Below are 17,659 nucleotides of genomic sequence, written 5' to 3'. Positions count from 1 at the left end.
GTAAATCCTCACCATACCATTTTTGTAAGGATTTTTAAAAATAAAATACAATGTATATACCTTGAAACAGCAGTTTTCCTTTTGGAAGACAGATATCAACAGCCAACAGGTGCTGTCCAAACTGTGCTCTTAACTATTCATCAAGTCAAATGAGCCATAACTAGGCAAGATTTATGTAACCAGACATGAATTTGAATGGATATTAGGTGAGTCTCAGGAATGTCATTTGAAGTTCCATTCAAAAAGGGACATAATTTGAATTAAATCAAATCAAGAGTTATCTTACTTGGACAATTTAGTAGGTCTGATGACTGGAAGTATAGTGTGAATTTTAAATCCAATGCACAGCTTGTAGTTGCACTGAAAACTTTAACCAAATTTTCAAAGTTGAAAAAAGGCCAAAATTCAAATTAAATTCAACCAAGAGTTATCTAACTTGGTTACTTCTGTAGATTTGATGACTAGGAAGCCTTTTGTGAAGTTTCAATCCAATATATGCAATGCTTACAAAAATATGAACTTGCACACAAAACTTTTCCAGAAGTGAGACCCTGAGGCCGACGACACTGGTAACTGTGACCCAGGTTAATTCTGAATGTCAAGATCAATGTATTTAATAATTTATGTTTAAATATTTAATTTAATTTCAACAATGTTCATAAAAACATACTGTAACAAGAGATCACAGAGTGATCTTGGCGCCTACCAATGTGCCATTTTTGAGTGTTCCAAATTTCAAGACTTATTGACTAGCTCAAGGTCAAATTTCATTTCCGTACATAACACTGTGCATGTGGTCCAAATTCGAAAGCTGTAGCTTGAGAAATGCGAAAGTCATTAGATCAATCTTAAGATCAAAGTTCATTTCGGTAATCAAAACTATGCAAGTGGTCCAAATTTGAAGGCTGTAGCTTGAGAAATGTAAACGTAGGTCACTAGGTCAAAATCAAGGTCAAATTTTATTTCGGAATACAAAACTATGTATGTGGTCCAAATTTGAAGTCTGTACCTTCAAAAATGTGAAAGTAGGTCACTAGGTCAATGTAAAGGTCAAAGTTCATTTCGGTACACAAAACTATGCATGTGGTCCAAATTTGAAGACTATAGCTTCAGAAATGTAAAAGTAGGTCACTAGGTCAAAATCAAGGTACACATAAGTACAGAGTAGTAAATACAGGGCAAGTTTTTCATAAAAATTACACTCATAGAGTACAAATGATTTTTTTAAAAACACACAAAAACTCCATGGTACAAGCAAAATACCCTATTTTTTTAGTGTTTAAAGGGAGGTTACACAAATATAGCAGTGCAAGAGGCAGCCAAGTGTTACCTCCCCATAAAAACAAACCTATTCTAGGTGCTGTTGTGCAGATTACTATCAAGGAATTCTAGCAATACTAGTAATCTGTATGCAACGGATTATCAATTAAAAAAATGTAAATCCTCACCATACCATTTTTGTAAGGATTTTTAAAAATAAAATACAATGTATATACCTTGAAACAGCAGTTTTCCTTTTGGAAGACAGATATCAACAGCCAACAGGTGCTGTCCAAACTGTGCTCTTAACTATTCATCAAGTCAAATGAGCCATAACTAGGCAAGATTTATGTAACCAGACATGAATTTGAATGGATATTAGGTGAGTCTCAGGAATGTCATTTGAAGTTCCATTCAAAAAGGGACATAATTTGAATTAAATCAAATCAAGAGTTATCTTACTTGGACAATTTAGTAGGTCTGATGACTGGAAAGTATAGTGTGAATTTTAAATCCAATGCACAGCTTGTAGTTGCACTGAAAACTTTAACCAAATTTTCAAAGTTGAAAAAAGGCCAAAATTCAAATTAAATTCAACCAAGAGTTATCTAACTTGGTTACTTCTGTAGATTTGATGACTAGGAAGCCTTTTGTGAAGTTTCAATCCAATATATGCAATGCTTACAAAAATATGAACTTGCACACAAAACTTTTCCAGAAGTGAGACCCTGAGGCCGACGACACTGGTAACTGTGACCCAGGTTAATTCTGAATGTCAAGATCAATGTATTTAATAATTTATGTTTAAATATTTAATTTAATTTCAACAATGTTCATAAAAACATACTGTAACAAGAGATCACAGAGTGATCTTGGCGCCTACCAATGTGCCATTTTTGAGTGTTCCAAATTTCAAGACTTATTGACTAGCTCAAGGTCAAATTTCATTTCCGTACATAACACTGTGCATGTGGTCCAAATTCGAAAGCTGTAGCTTGAGAAATGCGAAAGTCATTAGATCAATCTTAAGATCAAAGTTCATTTCGGTAATCAAAACTATGCAAGTGGTCCAAATTTGAAGGCTGTAGCTTGAGAAATGTAAACGTAGGTCACTAGGTCAAAATCAAGGTCAAATTTTATTTCGGAATACAAAACTATGTATGTGGTCCAAATTTGAAGTCTGTACCTTCAAAAATGTGAAAGTAGGTCACTAGGTCAATGTAAAGGTCAAAGTTCATTTCGGTACACAAAACTATGCATGTGGTCCAAATTTGAAGACTATAGCTTCAGAAATGTAAAAGTAGGTCACTAGGTCAAAATCAAGGTCAAATTTTATTTCGGAATACAAAACTATGCATGTGGTCCAAATTTGAAGCCTGTACCTTAAAAATAAGAAAGTAGGTCACTAGGTCAATGTAAAGGTCAAAGTTCATTTCGGTACACAAAACTATGCAAGTGGTCCAAATTTGAAGGCTGTAGCTTGAGAAATGTAAAAGTAGGTCACTAGGTCAAAATCAAGGTCAAATTTTTTTCGGAATACAAAACTATGCATGTGGTCCAAATTTGAAGCCTGTACATTCAAAAATGTGAAAGTAGGTCACTAGGTCAATGTGAAGGTCAAAGTTTTTTTCGGTACACAAAACTATGCATGTGGTCCAAATTTGAAGGCTGTAGCTTGAGAAATGTGAAAGTAGGTAACTAGGTCAAAATCAATGTCAAATTTCATTTTGAAACACGAAACTATTCATATGGTCCAAATTTGACGCCTGTACCTTCAAAAAATGTGAAAGTAGGTCACTAGGTCAAAATCAAGGTCAAAGTTTTTTTCCAGTGCACAAAACTATGCATGTGGTCCAAATCTGAATGTTGTAGTTATTGACAAGAACATTTTAAAAGCTTTTCCCTATATAAGTCTATATGAACCATGTGACCCCCGGGACGGGGCCATTTTTGACCCTAGGGGGATAATTTGAACAAACTTGGTAGAGAACCACTAGATGATGCTACATTACAAGTATCAAAGCCTTAGGCTTTGTGGTTTGGACAAGGAAGATTTTCAAAGTTTTTCCTTATATAAGTCTATGTAAACCATATGACCCCCAGGGCGGGGCCATATTTGACCCTAGGGGTATAATTTGAACAATCTTAGCTGAAGACCACTAGATGATGTCACATAGAAAATATCAAAGCCCTAGGCCCTGTGGTTTTGGACAAGCTGTTATTCAAAGTTTTTCCCTATATAAGTCTATATAAACCATGTGACCCCCAGGGCGGGCCCATATCTGACCCCAGAGAAATAATTTGAATCATCTTGGTAGAGGACCACTAGATGATGCTTCAAACCAAATATCAAAGCCCTAGGCTCTGTGATTTTGGACAAGAAGGTTTTCAAAGTTTTTCCCTATATAAATCAATGTAAAATATAGAAATAAACAAAGGGCCATAACTCACTCAAAAATTGCTGAACCAGTCTGATTTTCAGGGGGACACAACTAGGGTAACAATACATCATTCTGACAAAGTTTGGTCAAAATCCCCCCAGTAGTTTCTGAGGAGATGCGATAACGAGAAATTGTTAACGGACGGATGGACAGACTGACGGAATGACGGACGGACAGACCACGGACGCAGAGTGATTTTAATAGCCCACCATCTAATGATGGTGGGCTAAAAAAAACAAAAACACAGGTTTGTTTTCCAAGCTGCAGAGTATAACAATTCTGTGATATCAGTAATGGTAGCCAATATGGTACAGCATCCCATTATAAATCATTCTGCTGAACTTGCTTTCAAAGTGTGTTGCATAGTTTACTAAATTATGTCATATCAAAAGAAAAGAATGGATCTAAAATGTATTAAAGTAAAAGAGTTAGTTGATAGCACTTGAAATGATAAAATTATAGTATATCAGATTTCTGGCATGATTCTTAGTTTAGTTTCAATATAGATACCATTTCAAAACAGTATATAAACATCTCTGAAGCCGTTTTTTTCACTAGGTGTAAATCTCTTGTAATGCCCATTCTTCTTCAAAGTGATGTAGTCAAGCATTTTTTCATATACAGTCGAAACACGGTATCTCAAACTCGCTTACCTCGAAATTCCACTTAAGTCGAAGAAATTTTCAAGTTCCGTCAAATTTCCTTCTTTATATATGTAATTCAACTCCGGTTATGTCAAAATTTGACTTACCGAGACTCCGGATGTGTCGAAAGGGATTTTCAGTCCCGTCAATGAAATTCAAGTGCATTGTGAACTTGGTAAGTCTAAGTGAGGAAAATATGCGATAAAATTTCAAACATCTCATTGTGAATGTGGTTGGTTTTTAACACCTGTCTATGCTTATTGCCTAACCAGAGAGCCATGATGCCGACATATCAAAGGTGCGGCGATAATCAAAGTGAGATGATGTCATACTTGTTTGCACGTGCAATAATGATAATTGTTTGATGTAAACATTAGATTTCTTAATCAGTGGTCATTTGTTTTTGAGACGTTATGAAAATTAATTTAAACTAATGAATGAATTAGTTTGAACAGCTGGGATCTTTGATAAGGATTATTTAGAGGTAATCACGATGTATAATGTATAAAAAATTAACTTCTTGGGAGAAAGCATCATTTGTTCAAAATGTCAGATCGAAATGCTGTCAATCCTCTGGGAAAGAAACGTGGTATTAAAAGGAACTTTGCTCAAAACATTTAAGGTTTGTATCATTTTCATTCTTCAAAAAAATAAAAACTTTGCTAAATACAAACTGTACGGAATTGTGTACATGTATAGTGCTGACAGCGTTTACACAGCATCACAGAAACAGCTTTTTATTTTTTATTAAAACTTCTCGTAACTAAACCAACTTTTTTCATCATTTCGTCCATACGTCCCTTTTCATAACTCAAATTTCGGTTATCTCGAAATAAAAAGCACGGTCCCTTGAAATTCGAGATATCGAGTTTCGACTGTATTAATTTTTCAGATTATTAAAGTGTTGGTAAGTTGATATTTGCTTAAAAATAGCCTAATTGTCAATTACTCCTGCTTAAATTCTGCTATTGCACATACTGCAAAATCTTGGATGATAAAATAAATGAATAAGGTAATTCATCCATGAATGATCACTTACTTCAAACAAATATGTCTGCAGACCATTAATTTTTTAAACTGTTTCTGTCACACAAACTGTTAGATACCTAACAACACAAGTAGCTTATTTCAGGTGTTTATTTTGGATATCTGAATCCCTTCATGGATCCCATTTTTCAATGGCCGTCATGCCATACTATGTACCATTGATTCATGACTTCACAATTTATCAGCTCATCACTAGTTGACACTGAGGTGATGTATAGCCCAAACAGAGGGTTCAAATATGTTCATGGCCACACATTCTAACTGTAGAAACGGTAAACACTGTGTAGAGATCCTTGATGACCCAGTATCAAATGTCTTCATACAAAACTCTGCAAAGTATGAATAAACTATACAGTCAGATTCTTGTCAACAAATGCAGTTTCAGTAGTTTTCTTTATAAAAGTTAAACGAACATGGGTATTTCTGTGGACTGGACTCGTAACCAATGTAGTTACTGTACAGTTTTTGGAGTTCTCAATACTGTCTGGTAAATTTAAAGAAATTGCATACATGTTCATTTAATAGCTAATGATTACTGTTTTATTGCAATTCAATAACAAGAGGGCCATGATGGCCTTATATCGCTCACCTGCTATCACTGCACTTGAGGACAAGAAGGTCCTCAGAAAAAAATATCTAAGTCCAAAGGACAGTAACAACAAAGGGAAGAAATTTAACCAAAAAGAAGAAAAAAATTCTTACAAGGTATAGATATGTCAAAAAACACCTAAAAATTGGAGGTATCATCCATGTTGTACCACAGAAAAGTGGTCTCGGTTTTTCCCTATGGCCAATAATAAAAAAGTTACTAAAAATAATCTATTTATAGTAACGTAAAAGGGAAGTAATTAAAAAAAAATATTGTAAGTGAACAAAAGAAGGATCTGCCAAATAAATATGGTGGCATAAATGAAATTTCAGATCAGTATCTTCATTAGTTACGGAGATATACCCATTTTAATTTGAAATAAAGGTAGGTAATTTGACATAAAATCAGTCCATAGTTATCTACCCTGATTGTCTCAGTCCAACTAATAACAATAATGAAATTTCAATTAAGTCCTATAAGTACTTACTGGATATAAATCCATTTTGATTACAATCAGGGGAGGTAATCAGATATAAAATAACTCAGGAACCTACGACTGGATCTGATTTGTCATGGAATCCAAGATTTATTGTTGTTGAAGATATTTTGGAAGTTTGTATCAAATAAAACCATAAATGAAGTCTCTATATGGCTGCAAAAGCCAAAATAGTCAATTTTGGACCTTTAAGGGGCCATAACACTTGAACCCAAGATGGAATCTATCCAGTTCAAGAAAGGAAGCAAGATCTTGTGGTGATACAAGTTGTGTGCAAGTTTGGTTAAAATCAAATCATAAATGAAGCTGCTATTTTACAGACAAGGTCAAAATAGCTAATTTTGGCCCTTTCAGGGGCCATAACTCTGGACCCCATTACGGGATCTGGCCGGTTCAAGAAAGGAACCGAGATCTTATGGTGACACAACTTTTGTGCAAGTTTGATTAAATTCAAATCAAAAACGAAGCTGCTATTGTGCAGACAAGGTCAAAATAGCTAATTCTGGCCCTTTCAGGGGCCATAACTCTGGAACCCATAATGGAATCCTGCCAGTTCAAGAAAGGAACCAAGATCTTATGGTGATACAAGTTGTGTGCAAGTCTGGTTAAAATAAAATCATAAATGAAGCTGCTATTGTGCAGACAAGGTCAAAATAGCTAATTCTGGCCCTTTCAGGTGCCATAACTCTGAAACCCATAATGGGATCTGGCTAGTTCAAGAAAGGAACCAAGATCTTATGGTGACACAAGTTTTGTGCAAGTTTGGTTAAAATCAAATCATAAATGAAGCTGCTATTGTGCAGACAAGGTCAAAATAGATATTTTTGGCCCTTTCAGGGGCCATAACTCTGGAAACGATAATGGGATCTGGCCAGTTCAAGAAAGAAACCGACATCTTATGGTAATACAAGTTGTGTGCAAGTTTGGTTAAAATAAAATCAATAATGAAACCACTATCGTGCAGACAAGAAATTGTTGACGGACGCACGCACGCACAGACGACGGACGAAGGGTGATCACAAAAGCTCACCTTGTCACTATGTGACAGGTGAGCTAAAAATAATGAAATAGAAAACATTTACCATCATGGCCAATTTTATTGATGTCTAATGATGTCCTTGTTCTCAATGTCATAAGCCAGGTCTGTTTTACAGCATGGTTGTCACATAACATGTAGACAAACCTCTCTACTGATGTAGATAGAGTAGGATTGAACTGAAAGAGATAGCTGTATCTAAATATCAATAAAGTATATACATGCAGAACTGAAATGAACAAATTATGTTTAAAATATAGTAATGAACTTAAAAGATACTACCAGTATGGTTAAAATATACCGCAATCAAAGAATTCAACTGAAGAAGATATAATATTGATGCCAACATTATGGACAATACGTCATATATTGAGGGTAAAGATAATTATGGCACAACTGTCTTAAGTTTAAATCAAATCCATTAAATAGCAATAACAGAAAAGTTCTTATAAAACACTGTTGGTGACAAACAATGGTCGGACATCAAAAGATCCTAAAAGCTCACCATGAGCACTTACCAAGTGCTTATGTAGCTAAAAAGGGTTAAGATTTTAAGAGAATTACTGACATGTACAAAAGATAATGAAGTTGTTATGCCTGTCTATTTTAAATGAGTGGGAAGGACTATCTTGTCTAGATAAAAGTTTTACAAACTAAACTTTCTACTGGTAATTTGTAATTACCTGCTGTATAAACACTTCTCCAGTTTGGCTAACTTCTTCTTCTAGACATTTCCATTGGTCATGTGACAGCTGGAACAGGCTCTGTACACTGCTTCCTGCTAGTGTTACCATAGCAACAGATGTGCTGTCATCAATTATTACACTAACAAATAAACAAACAATCAGATTAAGTACAGAATATTTATCAAACTGCCTTAATAGACATCATTTTATAGTCTAGCAAAACAATATTTATGCAGTGTATGCAACACTGACCTTTCTCAGACTTGCAAAATTTTTAAAGAAGTACTTTTTAAGCAGCCGTCTACAATAAACTCATCTGTTTGTTCAGATATGGTGAAACTGAACAACAGACTGTACCTGCCATAGCTCAAGGTAAAACTTAACGCTTCGCTTGACTTTCTATTCTTGAAAAACTCTACAAGATCCATTTGTAAAACCTATATACTCCCACCTTATAATCGCCTTTCGTAGGCAACTTGGTACTTAATCTTCAGCTTTAAGTATATACTCCCACCTCATGATCGCCTTTTGTAGACAACTTGGTACTTGATCTTCAGCTTTAAGTATATACTCCCACCTCATGATCGCCTTTCGTAAGCATCTTGGTACTTAATCTTCAGCTTAAAGTATATACTCCCACCTCATGATCTTCAGCTTTAAGTATATACTCCCACCTCATGATCGCCTTTTGTAGGCAACTTGGTACTTGATCTTCAGCTTTAAGTATATACTCCCACCTCATGATCGCCTTTCGTAAGCAACTTGGTACTTAATCTTCAGCTTTAAGTATATACTCCCACCTCATGATCTTCAGCTTTAAGTATATACTCCCACCTCATGATCGCCTTTTGTAGGCAACTTGGTACTTAATCTTAAGCTTTAAGTATATACTCCCACCTCATGATCGCCTTTCGTTAGCAACTTGGTACTTAATCTTCAGCTTTAAGTATATACTCCCACCTCATGATCGCCTTTCGTAAGCAACTTGGTACTTAATCTTCAGCTTTAAGTATATACTCCCACCTCATGATCGCCTTTCGTAAGCAACTTGGTACTTAATCTTCACCTTTAAGTATATACTCCCACCTCATGATCGCCTTTTATAGGCAACTTGGTACTTAATCTTCAGCTTTAAGTATATACTCCCTACTCATGATCGCCTTTCGTAGGCAACTTGGTACTTGATCTTCAGCTTAAGTATGCTAAGACCTTCACTTTAGACCTGATGACCTCTGACACTTTCCTTGTGATCATGAACTTTGACCTACTTTGACCTATTAATCTCTAATTCAATAGGGGCCATCTACTGTCTACAGGCAATAATTCAATGTTTCTTTAGTTACTGGGCAGAAACAATATTCAGTCTCTAAGTCAGACCTTCAACATACTTGCTCTCAAAACAATAGCTGCCCTGTACTGTCTACAGGAAATCATATTATGAACCATATGCTAAAGTATTCTTTAGGTATCAAGCACAAACTGTCTGCAGCCTCTAGGTCACTGTGACCTTGACCTCTGATCTCTTAAACATTTGCTGACCACAGTCAATAATGGTATGAAGTTTCACTGCTGAAGGCGTAAGCGTAAGTTATTGATGAGAAACCAATGAGAAACCAATAGTTCACCAATAGACTGACTGACAAAATGACAGACATGAGCAGATCAATATGCACTATCGGAGTATAAAAATGTTATGATAAACCTTCCAAGGACTTGGTCAATCATGTATTAGTAGTCAATATCAGATCATAGATAAAGGAACTGAACTTTCTGGTTACATATTTCACACTCACTCCTCTATATTTTTAACCCTTAGCCTGCTGGCGGCAAGTGATTCTTCCTTCGTGACCAGTGCAGACAAAGATCAGCCTGCACATCTGTGCAGTCTGATCATGGTCTGCACTGTTCGCCATTCAGTCAGTATCTTTTTAGTAAACTCCACTTAACTGTTAATGGTATTGTCAAAATTGAAAGATGGACAAGTTCATTGTAGAAATTTGGCAGGGTAATGGTTAATATATACATACATTTAAACACAGCCTCTATAATTTTAGTCTAGATTCTACTTCTGCCCTTTGTTGAATGAAAGAATGCAACATTTTTACTAGTCTACTCTCCCCAGTAATACAATCTAAGTCCTCTACACATACTGCCAGTTCAAAGACTCATTTATGGCTTTGTCTGATGTAATTCCTGTTGTCAGTCGTATTCGACAGATCTATTGTCATAGCTTGCTTGATTTGTCAAATATCTCTAAACTGACAACAACCTACCTTGCCCTGGCTAGGAATTTGTATGCTCCACCACCATTACATGCAGTATTTGAACAAGCTGTGTTAATCACTACACTTCCACAGGTCCCACACAAACATTTCAGAGAAACTTTCAGAATCTTTTCAATATCACAGATTGCCTGGAAAACGTGTCCAGTATTTGATGGAACCCACAAATCAACCAGGGACAGTAGTGGTATCTGTTTACTTCTGTCTGCTTGATTTTGGTTCAATATTTGTTTTCCAACACCCCTGAAATAAAATTTCATAAGCTACGTACGTCCACTTGTTTCCTTATACTGTGAAATCATTTAATTTCGTGGTTTTGGACAAAATGGGAATTTCGTGGGGATATGAATTCGTGGATTACAACTTTTGAACATAAAGTGAATAGGAATTTTACTTGTTCATTGGGATTAAATTTCGTGGATTGACTCAACCATGAAATCCACGAAAATTAGTCCCCCATGAAAATTAATGATTTCACAGTACCCCTGATAGAAAATATGGTAACATCTGTTTGGTCAAACATTGGTTTCCAAATACAAAATTTTCATGAAAATATTCTGGTAAATTTTGTTAGTCCAACATTTGTTTCCCAATACCTCTGAAATAAAATATGGTAACCTTTGTACTAGGTCAAAACATTTGATTCCCAACACTCCTAAAATTTAGCATTTAACATCCAAAACATTTGATTCCCAACACCCCTAAAATAAAGCATTTTAACATCCAAAACATTGGATTCCCAACACTCCTAAAATAAAGCATTTTAACATCCAAAACATTGGATTCCCAACACTCCTAAAATAAAGCATTTTAACATCCAAAACATCTGATTCCCAACACTCCTAAAATAAAGCATTTTAACATCCAGAACATCTGATTCCCAACACTCCTAAAATAAAGCATTTTAACATCCAGAACATTTGATTCCCAACACTCCTAAAATAAAGCATTTTAACATCCAGAACATTTGATTCCCAAAACTCCTTAAATAAAGCATTTTAACATCCAAAACATTTGATTCCCAACACTCCTAAAACAAGAGCTCGTCGAACACGAAATGCCCCCTTTGATGCATTCAGTAGTTGCACCAGAAACATAAATTATTTGCTCACTGTAAACAAAAGTTCTACTGTTCTGGTTCAATGTGACACTGACCTTTGACCTATTGACCTTAAAATCAACAGGGGTCATCTCCTGGTCATGATCAACCTCCCTATAAAGTTTAGTGATCCTAGGTCCAAGCGTTCTCAAGGTATCGTCTGGAAAGGGTTTAACTGTTCCGAAGCAATGTGACCTTGACCTTTAGCCTACAAATCTCAAAATCTATAGGGGTCATCTACAGGTCATGACCAACCTCCCTATCAAGTTTCATGATCCTAGGCCCAAGCATTCTCAAGTTATTGTCTGGAAATGGTTTAAATGTTCCGGGTCACTGTAACCTTGACCTCTGACCTTCTGACCTTAAAATCAATAGGGGTCATCTGCTAGTCATGATGAACCTCACTATCATCTTTCATGACCCTTGGCCCAAGTGTTCTCAAGTTATCGTCCAGAAACTGTTTTAATTGTTCCTGGCTAATCTGACCTTGAACTTTGACCAAATAACCTCAAAATCAATAGGGGTCATCTGCTGGTCAAGATCAATCTCCCTATCAATTTTCCTGATCCTAGGCCCAAGCCTTCTTGAGTTATCACCCAGAAACCTTTTTACTGTTCCTGGTCACTGTGACCTTGACCTTTGACCTACTGACCTCAAAATCAATAGGGGTCATCTTCTGGTCATGACCAACCTCCCTATCAACTTTCATGATCCTAGGCCCAAGCAATCTTGAGTTATCATCCGGAAACCGTTTAACTGGTCCGGGTCACTGTGACCTTGAACTTTGATATACTGACCTCAAAATCAATAGGGGTCATCTGCTGGTCATAATCAACCTCCCTATCAACTTTCATGATCCTAGGCCCAAGCGTTCTTGATTTATCATCTGGAAACCGTTTAACTGTTCAGGGTCACTGTGACCTTGACCTTTGTGATACAAATCTCAAAATCAATAGGGGTCATCTGCAGGTGATGATCAACCTTCCTATCAACTTTCATGATCCTAGGCCCAAACTTTCTTCAGTTACCATCTGGAAACAGATTGGTCTACATACAGACCGACATCTGCAAAACAATATACCCCTCCTTCTTCGAAGGGGGGCATAATAAAGCATTATCTGTATGTTCAGTATCGGTTTCCACAACACCCCTGAAATAAAACATGAAAACTTCTGTTTGGTCCAACATTCCCAACAACTCTGATTTTATCAATCAAAAAGCTTTTAAGTCAATTGCCGATGATATAAACCTGTCTGGTTCTCACCTTTCAGCTTCAGTACATAATATCTGGATGCTAGACAACGGAACAAGTCTACAGTAGATATTATTCAGTTGTGACAATTTTCTCTCAAGCCCATAGAACCTTACTCTGTTTCCTGGTATTAGACCTTTTTCACTGAGAATATTGCTGTCATTTAAATACACCTGAAATGATCAAATAACACTTGTTTAAAGTTTATTCATTGCATCACTTAGTTAACAGATATTTCACAATTACTAAATGGAGCCTAAATGGCTGAGGGGGTAAGGTGAATGGTTTGAAATCACTTGCCATGATTCTTCTATCATGCTGGAAACGACTGATTCTGCCTCTGCGACCAGTGCATATCATGATCAACCTGCACATCCATGCAGTCTGATCATGGTTTACACTGGTTGCCATTCAGTCAGTATCTTTTTGGTAAGCACCCACTTTAGCAGTTAAAGGTTCTGTCCAAACTGAAAGGTGGACAAGTTCATTACAGAAATTTAGCAGGGTAAGGGTGAAGTTCAAAAACTTGCTCAAGGTGAAAAATTCATTTCATAAAAGAAAGCCATCAAGGTGGCTTGCTGAAGGCTGGTAATTGCACCACCAAGATGGACTCCAGATTTTGAAACTGGAACAACATGTGGAGTCTTTCACCGATATTAAAGTTAATCATAGCTAATAAGGTCATCTCTGTAGGGAGCCCATTACACTTTGAGGCTATGTCTTAACCTTGACCTTTGAGCTAGGGGTCTGCAATTAGCGCATGACACATTGTCTCATCATGGGGAACATAAATTTTGTGCCAAGTAATATTAAAATCCCTTCATGGATGGCAGAGTTATGGACCAGACAGGAAAAAAGCCCTGTTGACCTTTGACCCACAACTGTGACCTTGACCTTTGGATCAGAGGTCCAGATTTTGCACATGACACGTTGTCTGATCATGGGGAACATTTGTGCTATGTGACATTAAAATCCCTTAATGAATGACAGAGACACAAAATAGACCCTGTTCATGCCATGTTTACATTTGACTGCTAAGTGTGACCTTGACCTTTGAGCTAGGGGTCAGAAAGTTGTGCATGACACATCATCTTATTGTGAAGTACATTTGTGCCAAATAATATTAAAATCCCTTTATGGATGGAAGAGTTATGGACCGGACAGGAAAAAAGCCCTGTTAACCTTTGACCTCCCATTGTGACCTTGACCTTTGAGCCAGGGGTTCGGGTCTTGGGCAAAAGTGATATTAAAATCCCTTTATGAATGACAGAGTTATGGACCAGATACGAAACAGACCCTGTTCATGCCATGTTAAAATTTGACTGATAAGTGTGACCTTGACCTTTGAGCTAGGGGTCTGAAAGTTAAGCATGACATATCGTCTTATTATGAGGTACATTAGTGCCAAGTTATATTAAAATCCCTTCATGGATGGGAAAGTTATGGACCGGACAGGAAAAAAGCCCTGTTGACCTTTGACCTCCAATTGTGACCTTGACCTCTGAGCTAGGGGTCCCGGTCTTGCACATGACACGTCATCTCATCATGGGGAACATTTGTGCCAAGTAATATTAAAATCCCCTCATGGATGACAGATTATGGACCAGACACAAAATTGTGGATGGACCGACAGACGGAATGATAGAAGAGCGCATTAAAAAAAGTTAGTACTTTCTAAATACAAAAGGGATAAAAAGTGGGAAATCACATATATCCCTTCTGTCACTTGAGTATTGTCATGTAAAATTTACCAGAAGGAAAAGAAAAGCTTTTTTCACAATGAAGTGTTTGTAATTAAAATATGATTAAAAGAACAGGGAAAGTTGTTCTACACATATACAAATAACTGTAACAATTTTAAAGCATTGTACAGTCATGTTTCATGAAGGACAATTATTTCTGTTTGTTTTAGAAAGGAACTACTAGATGTGTGTCAATAGGACACAGGTGCTCCCCTCCTCCTGTCACTGTACAATCAATGTTTCATAATTCTAGATGAAATATTTTTAAGACATACTGTAAAAGCATATATTTTCGCTGGGTCAAAATTTTGCGAATTTGAAATTCTGAGTACGTTCGCAAGGTTGAATATTTGCGAAACTGTAAGACTAGTATCATACTTGAATTTGAATTATACTAATGGTGAATATCTACACTAGGATTAATTTTCGCGATATGTAGGGCCTCGCGAATATAGCGAAAATTAAGCCCTCGTGAAAATTTCTGCTTTTACAGTATGCAAAACAAACTTTTAAGAACTTTATGTGCATTTTTCGCTAAGTGAAGGAGCATAACTCTGGCCTAGCTGAGTGAAATCCCAAAGAGAACACCATGTGCACAATGTTACATCCTCTAATGTTCTATGACTCTAGGTCAAGCATGGGAAACAGACTTTTATTTTTTTACTTATGTCAGATTACATTCTTACCCAAATATCTTCACTCCTGCTGAAATCCTGAACATGTAGTCTTGTATACATACAGGAACTACCTGCAACAACAGTTAAGCACAGCACCTTTAAGCTCTTTAAAAAGTAACAAAATTACTGTTGATAATAAAAAACAACAATTATTCATTTCTAAATATATAATTTTGTTTACACAGTGATTTTGTCTACTTAAACTAAACCTTTGTGGTGCAGAGGAAGGAAAATTTGCATAAGTAAGTCAAGTATTTTACTTTTTAAAGTAATATGTGGTCAAACCCTTTAAATAATTCATCAAATTTTATCCAAACCCCTCAAATAGGTTTTTATCCAAGTAATACAGATGCTTAAAACAGTCAGAAAAGAATTAATTGGCATTTAAAAGTCTTTTTTGCAATAAAGAACTATCTTTATTAATGGCTGACTGTGTAATATTAGTCAATGTTCTGTACTTTATATATCAGCAAGGTAATTAGTATACTTTCAATGATTGATAAATTCTGTATATTAAAGTGTACTGGTACACTCATGTAATGTGTGTGAGCGTGTTCGGGTTTAATGTCTTTTTCAACAATTTTTCAGTCATATAAATGACGGTGTCTACTTGTAGCAGTCAGCACAATGCCCAACTTTATAGCGCTGCCTCACTGGAATATCATTCCGTAGACATGTAACATGATTTCCCACCCAGTCACATTATACTGACACTGGGCTGAAGAGTCCTGGTACTATCAATTCTTAATACAGAGCGCCAAGCGAGGAAGCTACTAGTACCATTTTTTGTGTCTTTGGTATGATGTACTAATACAAATTAAACACTCACTATTTTTGTTTCTACAGGAATTTGATTGTTTGTTGAAAGTCAACAACTTTTAGCATAAATAACTGCTTATCTAGTATACACTAAAATCATTAATATTTTAGCCACTACATGCGATTTTGGGCCTTCCAGCGAAATTTTGTCATTCTGATCTGTAAAATACAGTCTATACCTAGCTCAATAGTTTTTGTTTCTTGAATTTTGACCCGTTATTAACAAATATATGGCGATTTTTCATTTCTACCAGTTTCTGAAATTTGAAAAGTCTGACGCTGTTTTGACATTCTGCTGACAACCAGCTGTAACGATCCTTGTTCAATACTAAGGATGGTAAATTATGACATTATGTCATTAAAATCACATTCTAAGACCCAAAATCGCACACTGTGGCTCATCTGGGGGACTGATTTTCATGCACTTTGTGTGGATTTCATATTGGTTCAGTGAAACCATGAAATTAAATTCCAGTAATCCTTTATATGCAAAGGTCAAAACTCACGAATTCATATCTCTACAAAATAGCCATTTTAGCAAAAGTAAAATATTCTTTACATTATGTCATTAAAGTCATATCCAAAGACGCAAAATCGCACACTGCGGCTCATCTGGGGGACTGATTTTCAAGCACTTTGTGTAGATTTCATATTGGTTCAGTGAAACCATAAAATTAAATCCCAGTAATCCTTTATATGCAAAGGTCAAAACCCATGAATTCATATCTCTACAAAATAGCCATTTTAGCAAAACTAAAAACTTTTCGTACCCATGAAATTAAATGATTTAACAGCACCTGAAATGCTAAATGATCAATCATAAAACTCCTGTTTTAAGCTCCTTTTATAACGCACAGTGTAGAAACAGTGAACAACCAAAACGGAAATAGCGATGTGATTATACGACATACACAGTATCTAGGTTTACACCCCGCTATTGTTTTCATTTATTTTACCGTTCAAGGGAGTTTACAAGAATTTATCTGTAAGTAGTCATTAGTTTATACATTGAAGAGATAATTCGTCTTAGATTTCATCAGTAAGTGTGTTAAGTACTCTCGTTATGTTACCGTAATCAAAAGCAATCACCAATTTCTGTTGAAACTTCAAAAAGTGTCACACGAATAAACAGAGTTTTCCCTTCCAGTTGATAATGGACGTGTACAAGATTCATATTAAATAAGTCCAGCATTGTCAATAAATTGTTCTTGTACTCATTTGTTACTAGGTATTTGTCATTCATGTAGAAATATACCGATATCTGTAGTCAAGTTTCATTTTCATATTGAATGATTTATTGAAAACTGCCCATAATGATGTGAACGATTTGTTGCGATTTTATTGAAAAAATTAAAGCAAATAACCGGAAGCGATAATAGTAATTCTTTTTCATTTAACTGTTGAAATTTGAGAAATTTTGTGGACATTGCCAGTGGTATTGGATCTGAAAGAAACATAAAACATTTGCATGCAGTTTTATCAAATACAAATGCACAAACAATAACTAAGTTGTACAGTATTTGTTTGTAATTTGACAGCTGTTTGGTTTTAGTGCCAGTTGGGTATAGTTTGGATATATATAGTTATTG

At 35.9% G+C, this 17,659-nt stretch overlaps 1 protein-coding gene across 1 annotated transcript in view; it reads right to left on the bottom strand.

Annotated features, from left to right (window-relative positions):
- Nucleotides 1–1,177: 1,177 nt before the first annotated feature.
- LOC123565392 (CST complex subunit CTC1-like) overlaps nucleotides 1,178–17,659 on the bottom strand; it is an 85,764-nt gene continuing 69,282 nt past the window's right edge. Inside the window, exons 5-10 of the mRNA XM_053549124.1 lie at nucleotides 15,261–15,322; nucleotides 12,845–13,005; nucleotides 10,473–10,724; nucleotides 8,197–8,338; nucleotides 7,560–7,692; nucleotides 1,178–5,721 (exon numbers count right to left, since the gene is read on the bottom strand). Coding sequence (XP_053405099.1) covers nucleotides 5,585–5,721; nucleotides 7,560–7,692; nucleotides 8,197–8,338; nucleotides 10,473–10,724; nucleotides 12,845–13,005; nucleotides 15,261–15,322 — 887 coding nt within the window. The 3' untranslated portion in view covers nucleotides 1,178–5,584. The remainder of the gene's footprint in view (nucleotides 5,722–7,559; nucleotides 7,693–8,196; nucleotides 8,339–10,472; nucleotides 10,725–12,844; nucleotides 13,006–15,260; nucleotides 15,323–17,659) is intronic.

Source organism: Mercenaria mercenaria, chromosome 8 (assembly GCF_021730395.1).
Source record: "Mercenaria mercenaria strain notata chromosome 8, MADL_Memer_1, whole genome shotgun sequence".
Taxonomy (NCBI): Eukaryota; Metazoa; Mollusca; class Bivalvia; order Venerida; family Veneridae; genus Mercenaria; species Mercenaria mercenaria.
Note: the sequence above shows the minus strand (reverse complement) of the source record. Positions and strands in the feature narration are given on the sequence as shown.